This window comes from Asterias rubens, chromosome 14 (genome assembly GCF_902459465.1).
Source record: "Asterias rubens chromosome 14, eAstRub1.3, whole genome shotgun sequence".
NCBI classification, from domain to species: Eukaryota; Metazoa; Echinodermata; class Asteroidea; order Forcipulatida; family Asteriidae; genus Asterias; species Asterias rubens.
The window spans coordinates 5,145,429-5,172,651 of NC_047075.1; the positions used below are offsets into that span (position 1 = coordinate 5,145,429).

A 27,223-nucleotide genomic window follows, 5' to 3' on the forward strand; every position below is an offset into this window, starting at 1 on the left:
AAGAAGACTGGTCTTTGACAATTACCAATAGTGTCTACAGTGTCTTTAAAAGACCCATGCCAATGTACAATAAAAAAAGGAATGCACTGGAACCTTTGGTAATTGTCAATGGCCAGTCTTCTCACTTGGTGTATCCCAACATGCATATACATGTAACACAAGCCTGCAACATTTGGAGCTCAATTGGTCGTCGAAGTTGCAAAAGAATAATTGAAGAAAATATCACCCTTGTCGCACAAGTTGTGTGTTTTCAGATTCTTGAATTTGAGACCTTTAATATCAGTGCCTTCAAGTGAGAATTTTTTTACCGAAGCTATGAAGAACCGTTCAAAATACACAATACAATGTTTAAACACTAATTATGGGAATGAGCAAGAATATTAGAAGAAAAAAAGATTAAAAGCTCTAAAAAGTGACGCAAGGCAATATACATGCATTCACAAAGAGAAGCTTTCTATACAGAGAAACACTATTGGTAACTACGTGTGACAAGGGTGTTTTTTCTTTGATAGTTATCTCACAATTGCAACGACCAGTTGAGCTCAAATTTTCACAGGTTTGTTATTTTATGCATGTTGAGATACACAAAGTGAGAAGACCTGTCTGCAGTCAGTCGACTGTGAACCATGTTTGTAATTGATACACAGATAATGTAAAACAGAGGTGGGGTCCATTTCCAAAGAGTTACATGTAAGACTAGTCCTAAGTTATAGGAACAGTCCTAGGCCTGGGAGTTATTAAAAACTTCAGGCAAGTTCTAAGTACAACAAGTAACTCATCCTACCTCGAGATAAGACTAGTCTTAACTCTTTGTGAAATCCACCCCTAGACACACTGTGTGTATTACATTGTAGTCTATTGTTGTACTCAGTCATGGTGATATATTTGAACTGAGTTTTTAGCAGCTACTATAAGATGACCGGTAGATGTGCGTGCGATACTATGTGGGTTATTACATCCCTTGATGATACAACCAAGGTAGTTACCATCATCAGGACTGTATTGCTGGATCTCACCTGATGATTCTTCAGTTACAGCAACGTAGATGCTACCGTCCTCGTCACAGCACAACCCATAAGGCAAACCATATGGCAAACCTGAGTGATTGATATCAACTGAGAATACCACTTCACCATTGCGGTCTACTGACACCAACTTCTTTTCATCTGAAGTAGTGTAGATGAGTTGCTGTTTGGAGAAAGTCAAGTTTGTACCGACCCCTCCAGCATGGATGGTTCTGATGATGGATCCATCTGCACTGTATAGTGAGATCTCATCTTGGTTGTGATTAAATCCCACTGCTATCAGATTGTTGTTATCCACTGCAATGCACGAAGGCATGTTGCTCGAAAATCCACCTAGTTTGAACTCGGCGAGAAGCTGATATTTCCTGTTGTAAATCTTGACTAAACAGTTACTCTCTAGAACAATGAGCTCATCATTCTTGTTTATAGCCACTCTTCTTGGACGAGACAGACCTTTTATTGGTTGCACTTTTAGGATGGATTGAGAGTTACCTGCTGCTGTCATCAAGCTGCGATTTTGAAAATCTGCCACAACAATATCGCCATTGGAGTACGCTGCAACATCGCATGGAGAAAACTTCACCATTTGGTTTACACCCTTCATATATGTCATCAATTCCTCTTTGAGAGTCCATGTCTTTCGCGTATAGTTTTGAGGAGGATTCAAAACCATTTGTCTTTCATCAGGTGTTTTCAGCACCAGTTTCCCTAGAAGTTTCTGACCATCTTCAAAGTCCATAAAAGCCAATGCATCGGGGACTTTGTTTGGCTGAATCTGTGTGAATTTGTTTAGGTCTAGCAAGAGTTTCTCTACGAGATCTGGAATCTTGATGTCTTCCCCGTGACTCATGGTGCTAACCTGATGCTGCTTATGCTGTGCTTTTGTCACCACTTTGATATTTGTAGCCTGTGCATTTTCAATTGTCTTGACTCTGTCTTTGTAAGAACGTTCTGCCTCTTGTACCAGTTTCTGCTCCTCGCCTTTGATCCTTGCAACTGCTTTGGCAATCTCCTTTTCAGCCTTCTCAGCGATTTTGTCTTTGGTGCTGGCAAACATTTCATCTAATGTCTTGCGGATCATATCTAAGTCTTGTACAGCAATGTTGAAAATGTTGACGCTCTCTCGTACTTTTGCCAACTCATCATTAATCTGTTGTCTCCGTTTATGTAAAGCCTCGCTAGTTTCAATAACAGGATGCGATCTGTGGTCTCTTGAGATGCAAGTTTTGCATACCATCATTTTGCATGTTTCGCAATACATTATCAGATCCTGAGTATGCTTGCTACATTTAGAAACATCCCCCTGACCAGGTCGCTGATTCTGTTGTCGACTTTCCAATTGATTTATTTCGTCCACTAGAGAAGTCAACTTGAAGTCAGCACGCAGATCCGCAACTCCCTTTTCACTCAAAACTGTCTGAACTCGACACACTGGACAGATTAGCATTTGAGCGGGTGGGTTCTCTCTCTGTGCGAGTTGTTGAAGGCATTCCATACAGAATGAGTGAGAGCACTCCAACATTTTGGGCTCCTTAAAGCGGTCAGTGCAGATCTGGCATTCCAGGTGTCCCTCACTGATCTTTTGTAAGACTGACTCAACTGTTACGCTTGCAGCCATTTTGAAAGAGGGCTTGAATTATTCACCTGTTATTTGAACAAAAGAGAAAATTTTCAGTCTTTTACCAGGCTTACACTATAACACATTCTATTGTCATTCAAATTTTCTTGGGTATTGATTTAATAATCCAATGATAAACAAAGACAAGAGAAAGATCAGGGGAGGGTTGGACTGCTGTTTTTTGTCCTCTGAGATGAGGAGAGGGGGAAGGGCCATTCTCCTGTAGTCTACTCTGAGAAGGAAGGGCAATGGACTGCCCTCTTGTTGCCCGCTTAGGGGGAAGGGACTATTTTTGCACTCTGGGTAGCCTTGATTCAAGCCTGTTGGCGTAGTGTGCCCCGGCCCGGTGCGCAGCACGATTCGGCAACAAAAACCGCACGCAGTGTATACACGAACAACGTATACATTGTATGTGCAGTACATTGTACAGCGAGAACAGTATAGCGTAGCCATGAGTACAGTCGTGTCTTCAACCTTGTGAGTTAGAAGGTACGAAACTGCCCTCTCTATGGCCTCTGAGTATTGGGGCAATGGACTGCCCTGATGTTGCCCTCAGTAGATGAAGGGGGCTGCAAAAACGAAAAAGCTGAGTAAAAACATCACTGCGTGCGCGTGTCTTTGGTAACGCAGCAGGTGTTACTGCAAGAAGGCATAGTAAAATTACTAGCATTCGGCTTCTACAGTTGAAATTGTTTGTTTTGAAAGTTGTTTCTTTCAATCAAAATGACAAAGTTCTACTTGGATGTTATATAAAACAAATAATGAATGTTTTTCATTCGTGCAATGGTGCGAATATGTTCATTTGTTGAAAGCTGGAATGTTCCATTCAACTCGGCTCCGCCTCGTTGAATGGAACATTCCATCTTTCAACTCATGAACATATTCGCACCATTGCACTCATAAACATTCATTATGTGTATATTAAACCATTCACATCAAAGGACATCAAATAGGGCCTAACGTGTCACAAGAATATTACAATTTTTTTCTTTGCCCATTGTTAGATTGAACAAATTAAAAAAGGCACATGATTGTCGGTCTATTGCAAAATATGGCCTGTTACTGGTTTGGCGGGTCAAAATGACATGGGAAGGAAATCGGAACACTGTTATTATTCCCTAAACCAAACACACTGTTATTCCCTAAATATCATTAAAAACATGCCATGAATAAAGTACAAATATAATCAGAAAATAGTGTAATACGGACTTACTTGTTGAACTGTGACAAAGTGAGGCTGGTCGACACAATTTACAGCATAAATCCTGGGTTAGTGGACCTTTGAAAACGGCGGCCAGCATCAATGCAGAACGCTTTTTCCTGAGTGTTACTGATTTTTATTGCTGACATTATGGGATTCCCCGTTTTTATAAGTGAGCGCAATAACCGAAATGCACAAACTCTGCTCAATACCGGGATGGGCCTGCGCAAGCTGCCCCGCCTTATAAATTTTTATGGAGAATTCTCCCTGCGGCTCCATGTCGGAGTTTTCTGCACAATAATACTTTCTGTGGCAACTTGGGGACACACAGACCATGTACAGACAAACAACATACTGAAAACCGACTACTAATGTTTTCTTCTCTAGTAAATTGTTAGCCTAGTCACAAAATAAAATAAAATTGGGAGGTGCCACCCAAAAAAAAGTTGGCTTAAACAAATTATGATAGTAATTAAAGACTCATTCTCGGAATTGAGCGCACAATCTTGATAATGTGATAACTGTACGAGACTGCGCTCAACATACACAGTGCATGCTCGGCACGTGACAGTGTACAAGTGCGTACAGTCGACTAGACTTCATTTCAAGTCTGAGAAGGCGGTTTTTGTCAACATCACATATTAATTAGCTATCAAACGCCGCGCCCTAATGGCTGGGTATGGGTCAAAAGGGCACTCTCAACCTTCAGGCTCCCCCTCCACTGTTTGAAGGCACGACCCCGCCCCTCACAGCGGAGCCTGAGAACTTCAGAGTCACGGTTTCGAGAAGGCATACGTATACGCAGTAAGTAGTACACACGCGCGCAGTGTTCAACACGCCGGGTACCCGCAACTGTCGTGGTTTAACACCATTGTGTACGACTACATACTATTGTCTATACTACCAGCTAAAAAAGTTGATCCAACATGGCGACCACCACAGACAACTTAAGCATCGAAGATGCAATAAAAAATGAAAACCTTGGTCTGTCTGAAGCAGAAAAGCTTAGACTGGAGTCAGTGTTGAAAAGAGCAAAGGTGAGTTTGATGCACAAACTTACTATAGTATTCGTATTAATGTTGTGTATGGAACATTAGCTGACTTGTAGGATTTGAAACTTTGCATGGTGGAGATGATAAACCAACAAGAACAACGGTTCTTTTCAGAACCACCTCAACTCATTTAGTAGAGATTATTACATGGTGTTACTGTTACACCGCAAACTCTTCTATATATTAGCTGACTTAAAGTTAAACTCACTCACTGATCGATCACCGTCGCTCACTCTCATCTGCACTCGCTGTCTCATCTGCACTCGCTGTCTCATCAGCACTCGCTGTCTCATCTGCACTCGCTGTCTCATCTGCACTCGCTGTCTCATCTGCACTCGCTGTCTCATCTGCACTCGCTGTCTCATCTGCACTCGCTGTCTCATCAGCACTCGCTGTCTCATCACTTCGTTTTTGTGAACAGTGTTTTGGGTGGTGTTTGGGCTAGTACTAGTACAGTAGTTGTATTAAAAAAAAATAGATGCGTTGTACTTGTAACTTTGTGTGACACCTCTGTTTATTGAGTGTATGATTATAAAAATAGGGAAAACAGAAACATTAATGTCTTATCTATAAATACTTTTTGGGGTAAACTAGGGAAACTAGCCCCACTTCCACTTGTGACTTTTTGTGTGGCCAAGGAAAGGATAGCTGAATTCTTAGCAAACGTCCACACCATTTCTTCATGCAGCTAAGAAATAAACAAATTCTGGCGCCTTATCTACGAGCCACCCGGCGGTATAAACCAGCTGAGTGTGTTCACCTATCTCTTAGCTTGCTTTGTGTGTATTGAAAAGTGAAACAAATAAAATTTTAAAAAGAAATCTTTAACGATTAACTTTTTACGCGCACGTGCTACGTACTAGTACTAGCCCACCTTGTTGAGCTGTTATTAGTGTTAATGGCTCCGCTTTTAACATCGGTCTCATCACTGTCACCATTACAGCCCACCTTCAATACATGTCTTAAACGCTAAGTTTTCAAAGGTCGCAAAATGCGAGGTAGTTTGATTGCAAATTTCTCCCATTTTAAAAAGTCCAATACTACTCCAACATATCTCATTTTATTCCTTACATTTGTGGAATTACTTTGACACATCACAGGGCTTACTAAATGATGACTCTGTCCGTCCAGATGTGATGATTTGAAAATAGGTAACAAAAAAATGTGTACAAAAATTACATTTAACGTGACATGTTCTTGGGCGCCGCCATGTTTCAATGATTCTACTCCTGTTGATCGTGGGCGCCCGGCAAATCTTGCAGTCATGAATATCCATAAGGTGACGTCATGACCGCTAGGCTTATGTGCGTGTACAGTAAAAACTGAATATGTATAAGGTGACGTAGCGCTGCGCTGTATCTGGAAACTACCACCGCGCAACGTCACCTCATACATATTCATATTTACTTTGTACACCGCGCAAATTGATAAATCAGCGTAGCCATACCGCGTCACGTGACATGACCTCTTGGATATTCATGACTTGCAAGATTTGCCAAGTACCCTGACTTCTCACGTCCAACAAGAGGAGAATCATGAAAACATGGCGGCACCCAAGAACATGTCACGTTAAATGTAATTTTTGTACACATTTTTTTGGACATGTATCGAAGGTGGGCTGTAATGGTGACAGTGATGAGACCAATGTTAAAAGCGGAGCCATTAACAGCTCAACAAGGTGGGCTATATGTTACATACGTAGTTCACGAAAAATTACACAAGCTTAAATCACATAAAACAGTCGTTGATTTATATTCGCGCCCTCACGGGCCCACAGCTCGGCAGGTCGATGACGCCATGTTGATTCGCATATTCCAAAATAGCTGCGCCGTGTACGAAACGATGAAATTAGAGTCAGCAAAAGTTATCGTTAAAGATTTCTTTTGAATTTTTTATTTGTTTCACTTTTCAATACACACAAAGCAAGCTAAGAGTTAGGTGAACACATTCAGCTGGTTTATACTGCCAGGTGGCTTGTAGATAAGGCGCCAGAATTTTTTTATTTCTTAGCTGCATGAGGAAATGGTGTGGACGTGTGGCTAAGGATTCAGCTATCCTTGGCCACACAAGTGGGGCTAGGGGTAAACCAGATTCATATTTCAAAATTTTTAATTTTTTAACTTGTGCGAGCCGCGATACTAACCATGCTAACTTTCTTCATGATTGTATGTAGATATTTTCTTTTCTTATAGGCCTATGTACGTGTATGTGACATCTGCCGAACAGAAATCTTGTACCACATTATTGGTTCGTTTTTAACCCTCATTTGTTGTTTTTCTTTATTTAGGAAATTGACGAAGAAGATTTCTTCAGGTAAAGTATTGTGCGACGTAATCTCAGTTATCTTTTACAAGTCCAACCCATTCCCTCTCTCTGGATAAGTAGGCCCTCTTCATTACAGCGTTTGTACATTGTACCTACACTCCTGGAACTACATGTATGAGGAATGAAGACTATAGTGGAACGAACCTCAAAGTTCTAGGAGTACATGTACCTTGTACGTAACCCTCCAGCTAGGCTCAAGTTTGGGGTGCAATTTCAGAAGACCCACGGGCAAGGCTGTTTTCATTTTGCAAAGGGCACTTCCGTTTTGGAATTGCGAGAAGTCTATGGGACACTTTTGAAGGGGCATCAAGGCCAACACATGGGGCAACAAAGCCCATTCCGCCCCTTTGTAATTTTAGGCCAGATGTAGCTCAAATTTGATTGTTGGATTCAATCAGACGCAACTTTTAGGCAATGAAGTTGGCATGTACTGTACATGTACATGTACTACAAACAAGCAGTACATTTATAATGCCTTTGAGTCTCTTTGGGTGGTGTTATAAAAAAACCATTAATTTCTGGCCGGGAATTCTAAGCATCAATCTGTTTTCATGATTGCAGTAAATACAAGTCATCTGATATTGGCATTTTACCATGATGAAAGTTTTAGAAACAACTACGAAAAAGATCAAATTGTTCACAGGAACATGCTTGTAAGTCCACACTTAGGCTAATAAACACCTTTGCACTTGGTCACTATGGTTTCTTACATAATGTACAACGAGTATAGAACCAAACAGTACCATGTAAAAAAAGAAAGATTTTAACAACCCCGCCTGCTTCCCTTTATGAGGCTGCCTCTTTTTTCTTTTTTTTATTAATGGAAAAAAGAGATTGGTAATTTGATGATCTCAGCCAAAATTAAGTTAGGAAATTTAGCCTAGCCATTTTAAAAAATGTGTCTGGCAGCCATTAAAAAAAAAAAAAAAAAAAGAGCCATGATTCCTTTTCTTTTAATTTTTATTTTTTATTTAATGTCTTGTCCAACATGTTTCATCTATGTATTGTGTGTTCGAACATTAGAAAATAAAACACTGGATATTTAAAATTGTAAAAAGAATGGCGGCCATCTTGAAATTAAAAAATAAAACCCCTCTTTCCTTTTATTTTAGAAACCAGGATGCTAAACATGTTTCTTTTGTTACTCGGCCTAATGAATATGGATCACAACTCATGAATATTAATTTTTTGTCTGTGTACAGCAGTCATCCAATGCAAGGCACACTCAATAAATATACCAACGTTGTGAAGGGTTGGCAGAATAGATGGTTTGTCTTAGACCCACAGAGAGGATCCTTAGAATACTACGTGGTGAGTAGATAACTCTGCACTAATTACTTTTGCCTTAAAAATATTCAAATCTAAATTTGCATAGTATTTTGCATATTGTTTGACCCAGTAGTTGTAAATTCAGTTATTGACCTAATGGTGGATATATTTAACTTAATTTGCATAAGCAGGGCTTGAATTTGGGGTAAACTTCCACTAATTCGCTGCAGTTGCCCTCTGCTCTATCCCTTGTGAATAATCGCTGCGAAAGGAGGGTGTGACGTCAAACTCACGTCCATTCGCTTCGCATTCGCATTCGCAGGAAGTATGAACCGGGCTTTAGACTGTGGGGCTTGTGGCTCAAAATACTTAGCGGACTAGAACTTATTTCACAAGGCCAGAATTTTTATGAGAAAGAGCTTTTGACCCAGTTCAACTTGTCATTTGTTTTTATTTGAACAGAAGAGCTATCTCATTTGTCTGTGTTAGTATATTTTGATACTCATCAGAATGGTATCAGTAGGCCTTCCACAATCAAAGTCAACATTTGAGCATCTTTTCTTTCTGTTTAAAGGCACTGTACACGTTTGGTAATTGTCAAAGACCAGTGTTCTCACTTAGTGTATCTCATCATAAGCATAAAATAACAAGCCTGTGAAAATTTGGGCTCAATCGGTCATCGAAGTTGCGAGAAAGCAATGAAAGAAAAAATACCCTTGTTGGACGACTTGTGTGCTTTCAGATGGAATAAAAGACTTCTAGCTAGAAGTCTTTTATTACTTTAGTCAGAAACTCCCTCTTTCTCAAAAGCTACGTTACTTCAGAGGGAGTTGTTTCCCACAATGTTTTATACTATCAACAGCTCTCCAATGCTCATTACCAAGTTAGTTAATATTTGTTTTGAGTAATTACCAAGCGTGTACCTTCCCTTTAAAAAAGAATATTATTCATTTGAAAATCTCAAGACTTGTGAAATCATGAGTTTACTGGCCAAGGCTAAAAAACACTGGCCTCGGAAAAATTGGAGCCAGGTATAGAATCTAAATTCAAATACTCATGGCCAAAATAAATTTGAGAAAACCTCAGAAATATCAAACTGATTGTTCCCTCTCCAAATACATACGGGAAAATGATGAAATAAATGTTAATTTGTGTACACATTACACATTGCACAGTCAACCTTCCTACTGCTTGACCATTCAATATCATTCTCTGTGGTTTGAAATGATACGTGTACATACAATGCTAGCCTAAAGTGAAATATGGCAAATGCATTTAACAGTACCAATTGACCCTCCTACTGTCTGACCATTTGTCCACTGTCATGACTGTGGTTTTGAAATGTATACATGGTACATGAAGCCTGCAAACTTAAATGTAGTGAATGAATAGCAGTACACAGTCAACCCTCCTACAGTCTGACCATTAAAAATTGTCCACTTTGGTTTGAAATTATTCATACACTATTTACATGCTCTCCTGCAAAATGATATTATTTGGTGACTGAATCTTAAAGTACAAAGTACACAGTCAACCCTCCTACTGTCCGACCATTAGTATTGTCCAATTTGGTTTGAAATGATAATAAACTACGCTAGCCCGAACTGAGGCAATTCTGGGAACATTTTTGTCTTCCATAAACAATTCCTGCAGTTGAATGCCTTTAAATGGTTGGTCAAACATTACTGGCAAATTTTATCAAACGTATAATCTTTCATATAAAGAGATAAATAATTTTGTTTTTGTTGACAGAATGAAGAATCAAGAAAAACACAGAGGCCAAGAGGTTCAGTTCATCTCGCTGTAAGTATGTAGCTCATTTCAAGATCATATAGCCAGCTCTTACAAATAAGGCCTAAGGCCAGGGGGCAATTTCCAGAAAGATTGTATCAACCAAAATAGCGTTTGTATCTGGTTTCCAGCTCATTTTTTGCTTAGCAGAAAGTTGTTGAGCACTATTGTTTATTAATGGTTTTTAACTTTTCCTTTTACCACAGGGTGCAGTGATTTCTCCGAGTGACGAAGACTCACAAACTTTTAATGTGAATGCAGCAAATGCAGAAGTCTATAGACTGCGGGCCATGGACGCTAAGGAAAGACAGTTTTGGGTCAGTCGGCTCAGGGCGGTGGTTCAACGCCAAGGAGAGGTCATCTCACAGGTATGTGAACTTTGACCTAGGCAGCTTAAAAAATGAGTCTTTACCTTGATGAGCTTAGAACCTTAAAGGAACACGTTGCCTTGGATCGGTCGTGTTGGTCTTTGAAAAGTCAAGGAACGCGCAAAAGACCAACTCGACTGATCCAAGGCAATGTGTTCCTTTTACTACACAGACAAGCTGCAGTTAAGCTGGTGTCTTTGACACTCCGAAACCAAATTATTTAGATTTGAATAAAACTAGACTGCCTGACCCTGTTATCGTGTGGCCCACATTCTTCTGAATCCTACACTTTGGCAAGTGGGTATAGAAGGAATTTAGACTGTCAGGGTTAGCTTTCATTAAAACCTAAAACCTGGGCCCTGTTTCTTGAAAGACTGTAAGCACAAAAACATGATAAGCACAAAATCCTCCACACCCAATCTCCATCATATCTGGTTGAACTTGTTCATTCCCACAACTCCAATACTGCTGATGAATACAGGCAACGACTCCGCTCATCAGCTGATCAGACCCGGCTTTCCGTTCCTAGAACTAGACGGAAAGCTGGGGATAGCTCATTCTCCATAGCCGCCCCTCGCCTATGGAATGAGCTCCCCGCGGGTCTGAGAGAGGCGATCTCATTGCCTGTATTCAAAAGCCTCCTCAAGACATTTCTTTTTCCTCACCCATCCTAGTTTGTTTGTTTTTCTTTTGTTGTCATAGTCTCATGTAAGCGCTCTGTTCTCCGTAGAGCGCTATATAAATGCTTTATATTATTATTATTATTATTATTATTATTAGCACAGAAAAGTATTGCTTACCAGAAACAGGTTGCCAGCCAAAATTACAAAAATTTACACTGTTGTGACTTAATTTTTACTTAGCAAAGAAATTTGTCAGGCATAATTTTCTGCTAAACAGCTTTATGAAATTGGGTCAGTTGGACCATTGAGCAAGAGTATGTCCTGAAAATGTTGAAGACTTTAGACGACCCCCACACCCTCTTAGCTGTGCTTTTTTTGAACACATTTTTGCATGTACAATGTATGTACTCATTTTGGGTACACCAGGCAATGCACTGCTTGAGCAAAAAGAACGCACAGAAACAACAGCAACATCAGTAGGATTTGAAACTTTGCATGGTGGAAATACGATGTGGAAAGGTTTGCGATATTACCATGTAATGACTATCTTTAATGAGTTGGTGTGGTTCTGAAAAGAACCGTTGGTTTCAACTCGACGTTTCGATCACTATCCTCTGATCGTCTTCTGGAGGAAAAAAAAAAAGACGATCAGAGTATACTGATCAAAACATTGAGTTGAAACCAACGGTTCTTTTCAGAACCACCCCAACTCATTAGAGATAGGCATTACATGGTGTTACTGCAAACCTTTCCATAACATCAACATCCCAGAATTGTTATCTTGATTTGAAGTCTTTACCCCCCTCTTTTCAGGCATGGCTTTTTGACTGATCAATGGGGCCCAATTTCATAGAGCTGCTGTACGAGCTTCCATTGCATAGCGCTGCTAACCAAAAGCACATGACAAGGCATACTAACCTTCTGGTGCTCACTGTTTGACTTGGGTACTTTTTGTAGGACACAAAACACAATGTCCACAGATTTACATTAAACTTACCCGATTTGAAATTAGTGATGGGAGACAGCTTCCCTTAAAATATTACTTGCTGAGGTGCTGTAGTTTTTGAGAAATGGGTAAAACATTGCATGATACCAAAGTTGGTTAATACATTTTACATGCTAAAACTGAGGCGAAAATCATTTTCATAACATTGTTTTACTCATTTATCAAAAACTACATCACCTCAGCAAGTAATATTTTCAGGGAAGCTTTCTACCATCATTATCCTCAAATTGTGTCAAGTTTAATGTAAATCTGTGGACATTGTGTTTTGTAATACAAAAAGTTCCCAAATCTTTTGACAATGCATATGTCCAAAGTGAACGCGCAAACTGGCGGCCTAATTTCTTGCTCACTACACTACCCGAAATACACTTACGCTTCAGCAAATTTTTCTGCTATATTTCAGCAAAAACATTTGCCTATGTTCAGCAACGCTATGAAATTGGCCAGGTGGTTTCATTATTTGGTATTACCATAAAAATTGACATGTTGTAGACATTGTAAAAAATTCTTTTGCATTTTCAAATTATTTGTCTATCTTTTGATATAGTCTCTATGCGACACCACGCCTCCCTCCCCCAGCAGGGGGTCCAACGACTCGTTACATGGACTGTCTGGGATTCGGCGTCACCAAGCCCCACGACACACCCAAACCAACTCTCAGCAATCCTACGCCAGGCCAGCGTCATCCTCATTGTCAATTACCCAGGAGTCACTATACAACGCTAGAGACATCATAACCATGGCCGAAGAGCAACAGAAGATGCTGGTCCAAGCTATGGAGGTATGTAAACAGTACCAACTGAAACAAGATGTAGAATTAATATAAGTGGCGTGTCCTGGCCGAGCGGATCAGAGCACCGAACTCAAGCCCTGTTGTTTCTGATCAGCATAGAGTTAGTTCGAGTCCCGGTCGTTACACTTGTGACCTTTTAAAGCAAGACACTTAACCATGACTGCTTCATCCTTCGGATGGGTTGAAAGCCGCTGGTCTCATTTATTCTGTAACACCTGTAACAGAACCCAGTGCACTTTTCAAAGTTTATGAGTTGATTTGACTTTCATTAGTTTGTTAATAAGTAAGACATGTACATTCCCACATTCTGTGCTAAACTAAAATAGTTGACAAAGCAAAATCTCACCAACATGTAACTGCATAAGGTTGGGACCATAATGGTCCCGGAAATTTGAATTTGCTTGAGGCTTGCGCAGTCTAAAACCCCATTTTTCTTAATGGTTGAGAGATCTAGAGTTTGTGAGCAGACACAGAAATTACTGGGCTTTGCTTATAACCAGTCGAGGTTTGCGGTAACACCACGCTTTGCTTTATACTTTTATTTTGTTTTATTACAGTCACTGCCACCGTCTGGGCACCCTGTCAACTCCTTAGATCATGACTGCCTTCTCCTCAAGTCCACATCACAGTCAACTATGGGATGCCTAGAGGACTGCCTTAACATCTTGCAGAGGCAGGATATCGCCCAAGGTCATAGGTCATCTGGTGCGATGGAGCTGCAGAGGTCAATGGCTAATATCAGGTCAGAGCTGATTGCCGTCAACTTGATTTTTAAAGAGCAGGTTTAAGGCCAGTAGTTATGGGCATTTATACCTAGCGTGTCGTGGTCGAGCAGATAAGAGAACTGGACTCAAGCTGTGACGTTTCTGATCAGCAGAGTGTGGGTTTGAATCCCAGTCATGACACCTGAATCCTCAAGCAATACACTTTCCTGTGTCCTTCAGATAGGATGTAAAGCTAGGCATGTAGGTCCCGTGAGTTTTGTAATGCATATCAACAAACCCAGTGCACTTATCGTAAAGAGAAGGGGTTGGCCCCGCAGTTCCTGGTTTGATCAGCGGTATATTGCGCCATAACCACGTGAGCCACTATATGGTGCTGTAAGGTCTCATACTTCAAAATGTAGCTCCAACTACCTTGCAGCAAAAAAATATTGAGCACTTTGATACGCCTACATTGTGTACATGTACACGTGTAGGTGTGAAAAAGTGCTATATAGAATGTAGCATTATTTGTATTGTTATACCTCAACGACAAAATGGATGTTGTGAGGGTTCATTTTTGTCCATATTTCTGTGGAGAGTTGTTCAGCGTGGGGTATTTTAATAATTGTCAGGAATGGGATGTGGTGAGTATTTAAACAGGGAGACCTTTCCTTGTATTAGCATTGTTTGGGTAGCTAATCTGGGGGTTGTATGTAGTTTTGTTTTCAGGTGTTTCCTTTCACACATGAATAACGATCCAGGCAAAATTGATGTAAAACATGTTAAAAGTTTAAAAGGGCCTTGTTGGCGTTGGTTTTGATTGACACGATTCTGTGTCATAGTGCTAGCAACTCAAGGAAACAGTTTAAAAACTAAAATTAAATCGTATGCTTTATCTAATTTATACGCAGTCTTGATCTTCACCCGACAAATCAACCAGACGAGGGCGCTGTCAATGCTGCCCATCATCCTGTTACAAATGGGGAACCCGATGGTTCTCCTAGGGTCTTGGGTAAGTTTATGTCATCATCAGATTGCCAATCATGGCATAGTGGTATCTCTCTTTGCCTTCCACCTCAGTTAGAGCTTGCCATCTGCCCTTGTTGCCGATCTCACATAGAGTATTGATTGATGTTAGCTGCAACTCGATCTTAATTGCTAATACCCCCAATCACACTGAACTGGTTTTCACTACGTTCTGTAAATTGATGCCGAACGAGCTTGAACTGTGTTCAAACGGAGTGGACGTAGTAGCAACTTGTGACGGTCTATTTACAAGCTTCATGGACGAGCTTGGACAAGTTGGATCGGAATGGTGCTGCAGAACTTTGAGCCTGTTGAACATTTTTGGGCAACCATCCCATCCTGCAATTAAGCGGAGTGGTAACATACTTTTGAGAAGACTGTACTACGAACTGAATTGCTGTACTTAGATCATACTACGGATGTGCTAGACGTTATGTGGTCTGCCTTCGATTTCACAAAGAGTTAGGACTCGTCTTATCTCGAGTTAGGACGAGTAACTCGTCCTAACTTGGGATTAATCTTACGGTCTGCATGCTACATTGCAGGGTTGGGACTAGTCATATGTCCTAAGATTAGTCATAAGTTAGGAAAAGTTTTGTGAAATCTTTTGTAGTTTGTAGCACCTCCTTTACATTACCACACTTTAAAAGCAGTGGACACTATTGGTAATTACTCAAACTAATTATAAGCCAAAAACCTTACTTGGTATAAAATTCGTGGGAAATAACTTCTTTCTCGAAAGTACGGTACCTCAGAGGGAGCCGTTCCTCACAATGTTTTATACTATCAACCTCTCCCCGTTACTTGTAAACTAAGTAAGTTTTTATGCTAACAATTATTTTGAGTAATTACCAATAGTGTACCTATGAGAACCTGTGTCAAAGTTGAGACTGTTGCCTTTGCGCAATTTGTAACAGAATCAATCAAACATCTACTGACAGTCTCAAAAAGTTGCGACTATTGCCTTTTTGCATATTGTAACAGAATCAATCAAACATCTACTGACAGTCTCAAAAAGTTGCGACTATTGCCTTTTTGCATATTGTAACAGAATCAATCAAACATCTACTGACAGTCTCAAAAAGTTGCGACTATTGCCTTTTTGCATATTGTAACAGAATCAATCAAACATCTACTGACAGTCTCAAAAAGTTGCGACTATTGCCTTTTTGCATATTGTAACAGAATCAATCAAACATCTACTGACAGTCTCAAAAAGTTGCGACTATTGCCTTTTGCGCCATTTGTAACAGAATCAATCAAACATCTACTGACAGTCTCAAAAAGTTGCGACTATTGCCTTTTTGCATATTGTAACAGAATCAATAAAACAAGAACGGTACTGACAGTCTCATTTCATGGGTTTGATTTTAGCTATCAATCCTGAGGATGAGGTTGTAGAAGGAGACGGGGATGAGGATGAAGATATTGGTGGAGTGGAGGAACATAAGAGTATCATTCTTCATTTGCTCTCACAACTCAAACTTGGCATGGATCTTACTAAGGTAAGTTAATTTGATTTGTCCCTTCATAACAAGTCTAAATAAGGAAATAAAACGGTAGCAATGAGTTCTTAACCGGCCGTTTACAACCGTCCGGGTCGTGGTCGTGTGATAAAGGCCCAAACTGTTTAAAACCTTGCAGGGTCGTGGCCCTGCTACAATGTATAAAAGCCCACGCCGAAGAGCGAGTCACTACTCTTTTATTCCCATTCATAAATGTCTTTTTGGTTGAAAGGTGTAATAAAGTAAGAAACTCTTACTGAAAACTTGTTTGTTTTCAGACGTCTGAGCTCTGCACTTGTGGTCTATTTTTATGATACAGTTTTCGGGTATGCACTCGTGCGCGTAATGCATCCTCGTATCCATGGGCTCTTGGCTGCAAGATCAATCACCCCGGGGATTCATCTGAAAACAACCGGTTATAAACAGCTCCAACTGGTCATTGTCAACCGTTTGGCCAAAGGGTTAAGAGCATCGAATTCAAACTCTGGCGTTTCTGATCAGCAGAGTGTGGGTTCGAGTCCCCAGCTGTGCCACTAGTGTGCTTAAGCAAGACACTTAAAGGACAGATTGCCTTGGATCGGTCGAGTTGGTCTTTGAAAAGCGTTTGTAACCGTTTGTTATAAAATGCATATGAGTAGAAAGATGTTGTAAAAGTAGAATACAATGATCCACACAAACATGCCTCGGAATCGCACGGTTTTCCTTTTACCTCGTCGACTAACATGGTCGGCCATTTATGGGAGTCAAATATTTGACTCCCATAAATGGCCGACCGTGTTAGTTTGTACAGTAAAAGGAAAACCACGCAATTTCGAGGAAAACTTGTGTGGATCATTGTATTCTACTTTTAAAACATCTTTCTAACCATATGCATTTAAAAAAGAAATTGTTACAAACGCTTTATACAGACCAACTCGTCCGATCCAAGGCAACGTGTTCCTTTAACCATTGCTTCGTCCTTAAGACGGGATGTTACGCATGTAAAAAAAAAAACAGTGCACTTATAAAAAAAGAGAAGGGTTCGCCCGGTGTTTGTGGCTGTAGCTGCTGAATGCGCCATAGCACCTTGTAAGGTGCTACACAATTGGGTCTCAGAATCCATCACCGCAATATATTTCTGAAAGTCTACTCAGCGCCTTGAGTACCATTTTGGTAGATACATGCGCTATATAAGACTTCGATATTATTATTAATTGTTTCAACCATCTTTCTCTACACTGCTCTAGGTTGTTTTACCAACATTCATTCTTGAGAAGAGATCACTCCTTGAAATGTATGCTGATTTCATGGCTCACCCGGACATGTTTGCAAGGTAAGCAACTCAGTATACTAAAGAGTAGACTTGATTCAAGTCCCATTCTCGTGTGAGAGGTCCCTAAGCATATCACGCCAACTAACTATAAAACAACACATAACAGACACAGTACAGTGTGCGCTGGCCGTCAAAATGTGGTCCCAAGAATGGGACTTGATGAGGGTGTTTCATAACTCTGCACGTTGTTATTGGAAAATCTCCCCACATGGGGAGATGTACAAAACCAATGGGAGCGGAAAGCGCTGCCCCGCCAGTAAAATATTCATTATTCTCTGTGACATCACAGTGCAAGGCATTGTAAGGCACGCTACTAGACGCAGCGCGCGCGGTGCGGGCAAACTCATCAGCAGGCAAGGGGGTGTCGGTATCATAATTCGTTGAACTGCACTTTCCCAATTTCAAACTTTGCAAGCAAAACTGACCCCAATGTACATGTATGTTAAAACGTATTAACTTAAATTCAAATGAACCTTTAGTGCTTTCTTTTTATAATTAAATAAGGGAATCAATGTGTGGTGAAGAGGTTTTCAACTAGGGGTTTAATCCCAACGAGGCCTGGTTCTTGATAATTTTACCAAGACAAAGTCAAGGTAAATTATAAAGAACCAGGCCTCGGCGGGTTTAAACCACTAGTTGAAACCGACTCAACACACTTTGATTCCCATTCTCAAATACCTTTTCGGTAAAAAAACATCAACACTGGTTAAAAAGTAAAGTAAATGCGAAAATTATTATTGTTCAATGATTTCTTTCAACACAACACCCCTCCAGCTATGAAATGGTAAGGCCCTTCGCTGCCCTTATATCAAGGGAATGCTGTGCATGTCGCGCGTATGGCTTGATGTGGCAAAACTGTCCCGGCCGTTGCTCTCGACCAATAGGAATGAAGAAACTGTCTTATAAGCACTGGTGCAAGCTCACATGTCACGCCCATGTTTTAACACTTTTAACTGGTCATAAACAAAGGTTTATACACACCCACGTGACGCGCTCTCCACCAATAGGAATAGCGAAACTATCTGAGGTATTTATGAATGGTTTTTCAAAAATGTATTTCAATCGTCAACTAAGTACTTAACCCATAAAGAACTTCTCTTCTTTTTTAGTGCTTTGATTGGTCAATACGTATCACGCAGCAATGTTACATATTCATATGTGCGGAACGGGTCGGGGGAATGCAGAGCATCACAAAACAGTAGTTTTCCGGTGATGGCACGGGATTGGGACTTGAGTCAAGTCTAACTAAAGAGGGGCTCTAAGGTCAATCTCAGTTCTCTGATGCACTCATTTTCCAATTGAAAACGAAAATGGCAAAAAATTACGAGTCTCAAACATCGCATGTGATGCAGTGAAAGATTTTCTTTGCATAGCAAGGCAAAATGTCGCTACTCAAAAATCAGGATTTGTTGAGATACACCAAATGAAAAAAAAGATTGTCTTTGACAATCGCCAATAGTGTCCATTTATCCTTCTGCGAGATTTACCCTATTTGACAATGTTTGACAACTTTGTTGTGATCATCAAGTCTTATAATGCATGAATTAAACTCAAATTTAACACAAAACTGAAGCTCAAACCTGTTTCTGGTTGTGGTCGCCAAATCATGCTCTGCTAGAAACTTTTTAAAGTAAAAAATGTACATCAGTATTGCCAAGTCTTGTGATATTTTTATCCACCTTAGCAATTCGTTTTTCTGTTATTCATTTATGTTTTATTTTTATTACTACATCAGAATTCCCAGTTTACCGAATGCAGAATCCCGTATGATGGCCGTTGTAGAATATTATCTCTGCTCATTTCACGTCGGCAGAAAGGTGAGAATTAATGATATTTATTCAGTCATCGACCCTCTTACTGTGTGAAATTGATTTCTCTCTATTTAGGGCAAATAAGCAATTTTTTTTTTTTTTTTTTACTTTTTGTATGCAAGTCGCTAGACAAACAAGGCCTGCAGGCCACTTCAAGGTGTGGGCTACAATCAACTCTTTTTCCAGGGGCAGTTGCCACCTACTCCTTTGGCTGAAACAGAGTTACCCCCTTTACAGTCCATACGGATGTAGGCTTGGGTATCTTCAATTCGAAGCCTGGCTGGTAGAGCAGAAAGCACAACCTCCCAAACTTTACAAAGCAATCATGAATTAGTGTCTTGTTATGGACGCAAGTGTCACGACCGGAACTTGTTGTTTTAATTCCAGGGCTCAATCGCCAAGAAGCCTTACAACCCGATCATCGGTGAGACGTTTCACTGTTCATGGGATGTTCCTCCCACTCCTAACCAATCAGAAGGCAGCTGTGATAACTCCAGAGTGACCTTCGTTGCGGAACAGGTATCCCATCATCCTCCTGGTGAGCTCATTAATTGTTTAGAACTTAGGTCTTCTACTTCTATTTCTACTTCTACTTTACTACTCGACAAAGTCCCATGATGGGATATCACGCCAAGATTACGCAAGTGTTTGACGGATGAAGCAACTAGGGTAGATTCAGAGTGGATTTGAACTGGGAGAGCGAGGCATTGACAACAGGCAGAGGAAGATTGTTCCATGCAGGGGTAGTTCTTGGGAAAAAAGAGTTTTTGTAGATGTTGGTGCAGGGTGAAAAGAGATTGTATTTCAGTGGATGGTAACTGCGTGTTGATATACCAGGGGAACAAGAGTCAGAAAGTTGAGTTGATTTATGGATGGTAGTTGGTTGTGAGAGATCAGATACATCATTGTAAAGACTGGCATTTCTCCTTATTTCATAGAGCTGATGAACAGTAAGAAAATGTTTCTCTTTGGCAGAATCTCTTTTTTTTATGTCACAGTTTAGCAAGAAACTTAAGCAGCCACTTTAAAGTGATCCCGTGGCTGCAGCTTCCTAGGTTGTATCGTTAACTTGTGATCCGCTGCTACACAACAGCTTTGTGGTATGGTACATACTGGCACCAAAAAAAAACAAAAAAACAGTGTTCTCCACAAAGTTGAAGGTCGCCCTGCCAAAGAATTTGCCGCCCTGCTAAAATATTTGGCCTCCCTGCCAAAAATGAAGACAAAAAGACTAGCTCTAGCCTGCACTTAATACGATCAAACTAGTGACCGACAAGCCATCACTGACTTCCATACTGCAGCATCTGAATTGCAATCGTATTTCAAGGGTTTTGAGGTTTTTGGCGTGGCGCACAATGCAAAATGTATAGCAAAGTCTACGTTTTGAATTACTTTTTCAAATAAGGTTGTTCAGACCAAAATGGATGTCAATCATTCCCGGCACGTTAAACTGAAGGTTATTGGTTCACATCCTGATCTACTCAAATTTGTCTTTGTTCAACCCTAACGTAATATGGTGTTATTTATTTTTTTTTTTTTCCGGGTTCCCTTAACTACTAATCAATAATGGTATTGTATGATCAATCGCTACAATTGAAGAAAGGCCACTAATTATGAGAACGTGTGTGTACTTCAAAATCGAGCAAGTTGTCAAGATCGTTGAGAAATTTCACACTCAAAAATCATTTGATTTTTACCCAAAACTTGTGATGTTTTTTTGAACAAATCCAGGCGTAGGGCTATCTACAGCTTCAGAAGCATTATAGATCAGTAAGGTTCATGATGCAGATCATTGCAGAAAGTTTTTTTCCCAAAAAAGTGAAAGAGTTTGACAGCAATGGTGGGGCCAAGGATACGGAGTGGGCTTGACCAATTTATGGGGCTAGGTGTTTATATATGTACACGTACTTACAATTTGACCATTGATTTGCACACTTTGTGACGCTCTCCTGCTATAACCAGTGTTTTGTGTTTGTCTCCTCAGTGTCTGCATTCTACGTGGAATGTCCCAACAATAAGATCTGTATGAATACATGGATCTGGACAAAGTCTAAATTTCTTGGCATGTCCGTTGGTGTCAACAACGCAGGGGAAGGTGAGTGCAGGATTTGGCATTTATTACTTTTTTGAGACTCGCTGGCTGGACTCGATGAGAGTATGATGCCAGGTGCTGGCGTCCCAAGACTTGAAGTTAGAGTAACATTTTTAAATCACCCCTTATAAATGTTTTTTACCCACAAACCTTTGCACCGGCCTCAACTCAGCTGCTTCAGAGAGCTGCTTAAAGACACTGGACACTATTGGTAATTGTCAAAGACCAGTCTCCTCACTTGGTGTATCTCAACATATGCATAAAATAACAAACCTGTGAAAATTTGAGCTCAATCGGTCGTCGAAGATGCGAGATATTAAAGAAAGAAAAAAAAACCTTCTTGCACCATGGTCACACAAAGTTGTGTGCTTTCAGATGCTTGATTTCAAGACCTCAAATTCTAAATCTGAGGTCTCAAAATCAAATTCTTGGATAATTACTTCTTTCTCAAAAACGACGTCACTTCAGAGGGAGCCATTTCTCACAATGTTTTATACTACCAACCTCTCCCCATTACTCATAATCAAGAAAGGTTTTATGATAATCATTATTTTGGGTAATTACCATTAGTGTCCACTGCCTTTAAAGCACAAAAGATACAGACCTGCCAACTGTCCTGAATTTCCCGGGACAGTCCCAGTTTCTGAGTTTTGAAGACCCTAAAAATCGTGACGATCCCGATTTCCCAACTTTCTCGATATTATTTTTAATGCGTAAAAAAGTTACTGACGAATTACTGAGAACGCATCTAGTTGTATCAATGAGGGTTACGATGGTAAAATCCAATAGCGTAAAATGGTTTGACAAGTCTTGATTTTCACTAATGTGGCTGAGATCGCTCGCGAATATTAAAGCATGCACTGGTCCTACTATTTGCTGTCAACTTAACCACTTCGCAGGTGGTAGGTATGGATTAGTCTTTACCCAAGACGTCAGCGATCAATTAACACGAAGCGCAGTGAGTAATACACTATGCAGTACATATCACTGACGTCTTGGGCCAAGACTATTCCAAATGCAGGAAAGCGCCCTCTGTTGTCGATGTTATATAAGCCCTGTGGAAATGCAATATGGCGCGTGACAGATTTGCTGCTTAGAGATAATTTTTTCACAAGAAATAAACTCAATTTTATAACCGAAATGTAACCTAAAACTTATGAAAATTCTCTTTTAGCTATTACTTTAGAGTTTTATGCCTCTTTTGTGGATTTTAAATGTATATTAGAGGAGTTGACGGCGAGTTGACAGCACCAAACGAGTTGACAGCGAGTTGACAGTATTACGTTGTTTCATTTTTCATCACCAAAATAATTAGCCTCAACCCTCTTCCTTTTTACTATTTGAAATATTGCAGGTTGCATGATTGGTTTCATAATAATGACCTGTGTGTATTGAGTAGAGGCATTCAAATCCATGTTTAGGGTGGTTATTTCAAATTGGACCTTAATATAGTATGTCGGCATAAAATGTTTTAGTCTGAAAATTTCATTTTGAATTTGTACCTATACTTTGTAAACATTAGGCACTATCCACGACATGGTGCATAGCGAAGACTACACAATGACGTTTCCAAGCGCGTACGGACGCTCGATACTGACGGTTCCCTGGATGGAGTTAGGAGGCAGGTGTACAATACACTGCGCACAGACGGGGTACCAGGCAGCAATAACCTTCCAAACTAAGGTGAGACTTATGTACGTCAAAGGTCAAATTCTGTAAAGCTGTTTAGCTGGGCCCAATTTCATGGCTCTGCTAACCACCGAATTCTGCGCTTACGATCTCCATTCTCCACTTGCAGGGCAATCGCTGAAGTTTTGCGCCAGCCTCGTTATTATTATTATTATTATTTATTCGACCAATACAAGGTACAACAAACAAGTAACAATAGCACAAGACAGAACATTAACGGGAAAAAAAAATTATTAAAAAGCAAGAAATAAGGAAAATAAATACAGAATTAAATAAAAGAATAAATAAGGTTAAATTAAATTAACATAAATAAATTATTTGAAAAAGAAAACAAAAGCAAAAAATAAACACAATAAGAGGGCGACTGAGGGCGGAGCATGCAGGAGGAAAACAGAACCAAATGGGAACGACAACCAGAAGGAATAAAAAACGGACAAATCATGCGGGTCAGGGGTAACAAAAGTAAACCAAATTACTGTTGCTCGAAAGCATGCTGCCCCATGTAAGCGTATAATGCCTGCTTATGTGGAGTACGCACGTGCACAAGCCAAAACTCCCTAGTTACCTGTGAGATACGCTTGACGTAAGCGCAGATTCCATGCTTCCGTAACCGCATATTCTTTGCTTACGGAAATAAGCAGAGCCATGAAATTGGGCACTGTTTAAATTTGTATTTCTTTTTTTATTTTTGTTATGAATCCAACCTTCTGATTCCATTTCAGCCCTTTTATGGTGGGAAGGTTCATCGTTTGAACGCTGAGGTGAAGAATCCAACCAGCACCATCATCTGCAGAGTGCAAGGAGAATGGAACGGACAGCTAGAGTTCTCATACACCAGTGTACGTTCAGTTTATCTAATAATAATATTATTAACAACTGCATTTCTATAGCACCTAAAGCCAAGTTCATACTTCCTGCTTTCTACGAATGAGATGTGAATTTGACGTAAATTTGACGTCAAACACTCCTTTCGCAGCGATATTCGCAAGTAAGTTGACCACAGTTGAACTGCTGCGAATTACTTGTTGCGAATGTGTGATGTCAACATTTGCTTCGCATTCCTATTCGCAGGAAGTATGAACCGGGGGTCACACCTTCAAAAGAAAGTCTCTAAGCGCTCAGAGGAACAAAAATATAATTATGTATACAATGAATGTTGCGGGGTGTAGTGGCCGAGCGGATAAGAGCACCGCACTCAAGCTCTGGTGTTTCTGTTCAGCAGAGTGTGGGTTTGAGAGTTATGACACTTGTGTCCTTAAGCAAGACACTTTAACCATTATTGCTGCGTCCTTTGCATGGGACTTACAGCCATAGGTCCTATGTGTTGTGTAATACACATAAAATAACCCAGTGCACTAATCTTAAAGAGAAGGGCGTTATCCCCGGTGTTCCTACTCCCACAGGGAGTTGTGAAAGGCAGGCAAGGCAATTGGCCAACCTGGGCCCATTTTCATACTTTTAAGCACAAAATTCTGCTTAGCATGACATTTTTGCCTTAATAAAAAACAGGATTACCAACCAAATTTCCAACCATGATTTTCAGGATAAGCAAACAACAGCTGAATACCTGAATACCAGGAACAAGCTGAATACCAGGAACAAGCAATATGCATCAAACGGAAATATGGTTGGTAATCCTGTTTTTATCAAGGAAGAAATTTCATGATAAACAAATGGTTTTGCTTAGCAGCTCTGTATGCCCAGTATTTATAACAGTGACTTTGTATCCGCTCTCCGCAGGGTGAGAAGAAAGTGATTGACACCACCAAGCTTAGCAGCATACCCAAGAGAATACGACCTGTGGCAAAGCAAGGACCGTTTGAATCAAGACGCTTATGGCAGAATGTAACAAACAGCCTCAAGATTGGAGATATTAACACTGCTACCGAACACAAGCGATATGTGAGTACACCTGATTTTATCTCAGAGGGGTTTAAAGAACAAGCCTAGTTTCAATTCAATAAACATTCTTGTTAAAGACACTAGACACTATTGGTAATTGTCAAAGACCAGTCTTCTCACTTGGTGTATCTCAACATATGCATAAAATAACACCCTTGTCACACGAAGTTGTGTGCTTTCAGATGCTTGTTTTTGAGACCTCAAATTCTAAACTTGAGGTCTCAAAATCAAATTCGTGGAAAATTACTTCTTTCCCGAAAACTACGTAACTTCAGAGGGAGCCGTTTCTCACAATGTTTTATACCATTAACCTCTCCCAATTACTCGTCACCAAGTGAGGTTTTATGCTAATAATTATTTTTAGTAATAACCAATAGTGTCCAATGCCTTTAATACTTCTGTGAAAAATAACGGCAAATACATAATGGAGTGAAGCAAAAATAGAAATAAGCAATATGCAGGATACATTATATATACAAAAAACATGTGTCTGCTTGGATGCACAAACTGACAGCAACCCGGTGTGAAGTGAGTGTGTTAACTTGCATTTCATGAAGTAAAAATGGAAAGTGTCTGTTTTCATTCAACTTTGATGCCAAGAGCTATTACAAACTTTTCTTACTTTTTTGCTTATTGATAAATTTGTTCCCCAAGTCTTATTAGTTAAGGGCGAAAAGCAGTAATAAACACCTTAAATATTATAAAATTCAAACAATCAACTCTCCTCTGTCAACTGTAAGGAAACTAGTTGAAAATTGCCTGATATTTGTAGGAAAGCTTGATTTTAAAAAGCGTTCAACTTTAAATGCTGTTTCTCTGATTGCTGGTAATGACACGTATACAGTTAAGTTTCTGTGCACAATTGTGTCTTCATACACAACCGGTGCAGTTGAATGCTCCCAAATGTTTGGTCATCTCCGTAGTCATCTTGCTTAAAAAGTGTACACAGAGTGGGAGGGTTAATATTGAAACTTTTGCACCTCACTCTACTCAGCTTGAAGAGCACCAGCGGCAAGAGGAAAGGGAGAGGAAAGAGACCAAGAGCGACTGGCAGACCAAGTTGTTTCAAAAGAAGGATGAGGGATGGCAGTATGCGCAGCCCCTTGAGGTTCAGTAACAGCAAGATCCAACGAGACGAGATAGGTGAAGCAGCTTTTGCATTTTAGACTTACCGCTAACATTTGTTATCTTACCGATTTTAAAGCCATGTTCGCATTGGACTTAAAATGTTTAACTTAACGCTGCAAATTGGTAACTTCCTGATATTGAGTCCAAGTGCGAACAGCCAGTAGCTTACCAAGTTGGTAAGTTACCCGGTTGGTAAGTTACCGCCACAGCGCTGTCCGTGTTTGCATTTGACTAAAAATTGTTAACTTACAGCTGAAAACTGTTAAATTACCAATATTAAGTCCAAGAGCGAACAGCCAGTAACCTACTGGGATGGTAAGTCACTGCCACATCGCTGTTAACATTTGCCGTGTTCGCATTGAACTTAAAGGAACACGTTGCCTTGGATCGGACGAGTTGGTCTGTAAAAAGCATTTGTAACAGTGTTTTTAATAAAATGCATATGGTTGGAATGATGTTTGAAAAGTATAATACAATGATCCACACAAATTTGCCTTGAAATTGCGTGGTTTTCCTTTTACTGTGCGAAATAACACAGTCGGCCATTTATGGGAGTCAAAAATTTAACTCCCATAAATGGCCGACTGTGTTAGTCGTCGAGGTAAAAGGAAAACCGTGCAATTTCGAGGCATGTTTGTGTGGATCATTGTATTCTACTTCGACAACATCTTTCTACCCGTGTACATTTTATAATAAACGCTTACACACGCTTTTCAAAGACCAACTGGACCGATCCAAGGCAACGTGTTCCTTTAAAATGACTAACTTACTGCTGAAAATTGTTAACTTACCAATATTGAGTCCAAGTGAGAGTAACTGGTAGCTTACCAGGTTGGGAAATTACCACCACAGCGATGTTAACTTAACAGGCCAATTCGAGTTTCAGTAACTTTTAACATTGTTAACTTAACAGGGACAAGAAGTCCAATCCGAACGTACCATTCCGGTAACTTAACAAATAATATGGTGACCTACATGTACCC

At 40.1% G+C, this 27,223-nt stretch overlaps 2 protein-coding genes across 3 annotated transcripts; one reads left to right on the forward strand and one right to left on the reverse strand.

The window, feature by feature from the left end:
- Nucleotides 1-205: 205 nt before the first annotated feature.
- LOC117299051 (tripartite motif-containing protein 3-like) lies at nt 206-3,983 on the reverse strand. Its single transcript, XM_033782454.1, has 2 exons — nt 3,857-3,983; nt 206-2,669 (listed from the first exon to the last, which is right to left on the reverse strand). The coding sequence occupies exon 2, from the start codon at nt 2,641-2,643 to the stop codon at nt 868-870; it is 1,776 nt and encodes a 591-aa protein (XP_033638345.1). The 5' UTR covers nt 2,644-2,669; nt 3,857-3,983; the 3' UTR covers nt 206-867.
- Nucleotides 3,984-4,770: 787 nt separating this feature from the next.
- Nucleotides 4,771-26,669, forward strand: LOC117299678 (oxysterol-binding protein-related protein 11-like). 2 transcript variants are annotated; one of them, XM_033783229.1, is made up of 17 exons: nt 4,771-4,881; nt 7,184-7,209; nt 8,427-8,532; nt 10,243-10,293; nt 10,488-10,649; nt 12,826-13,059; nt 13,629-13,813; nt 14,687-14,787; nt 16,176-16,306; nt 17,533-17,618; nt 19,354-19,435; nt 19,817-19,967; nt 21,414-21,524; nt 23,044-23,204; nt 23,933-24,049; nt 24,951-25,112; nt 26,107-26,669. In XM_033783229.1, the coding sequence occupies exons 1-17, from the start codon at nt 4,771-4,773 to the stop codon at nt 26,227-26,229; spliced, it is 2,100 nt and encodes a 699-aa protein (XP_033639120.1). In that variant the 3' UTR covers nt 26,230-26,669. The 2 variants fall into 2 exon arrangements, with proteins under 2 accessions (XP_033639120.1, XP_033639122.1); XM_033783231.1 differs by having other exon boundaries at nt 4,830-4,881; nt 8,424-8,532.
- Nucleotides 26,670-27,223: the final 554 nt, after the last annotated feature.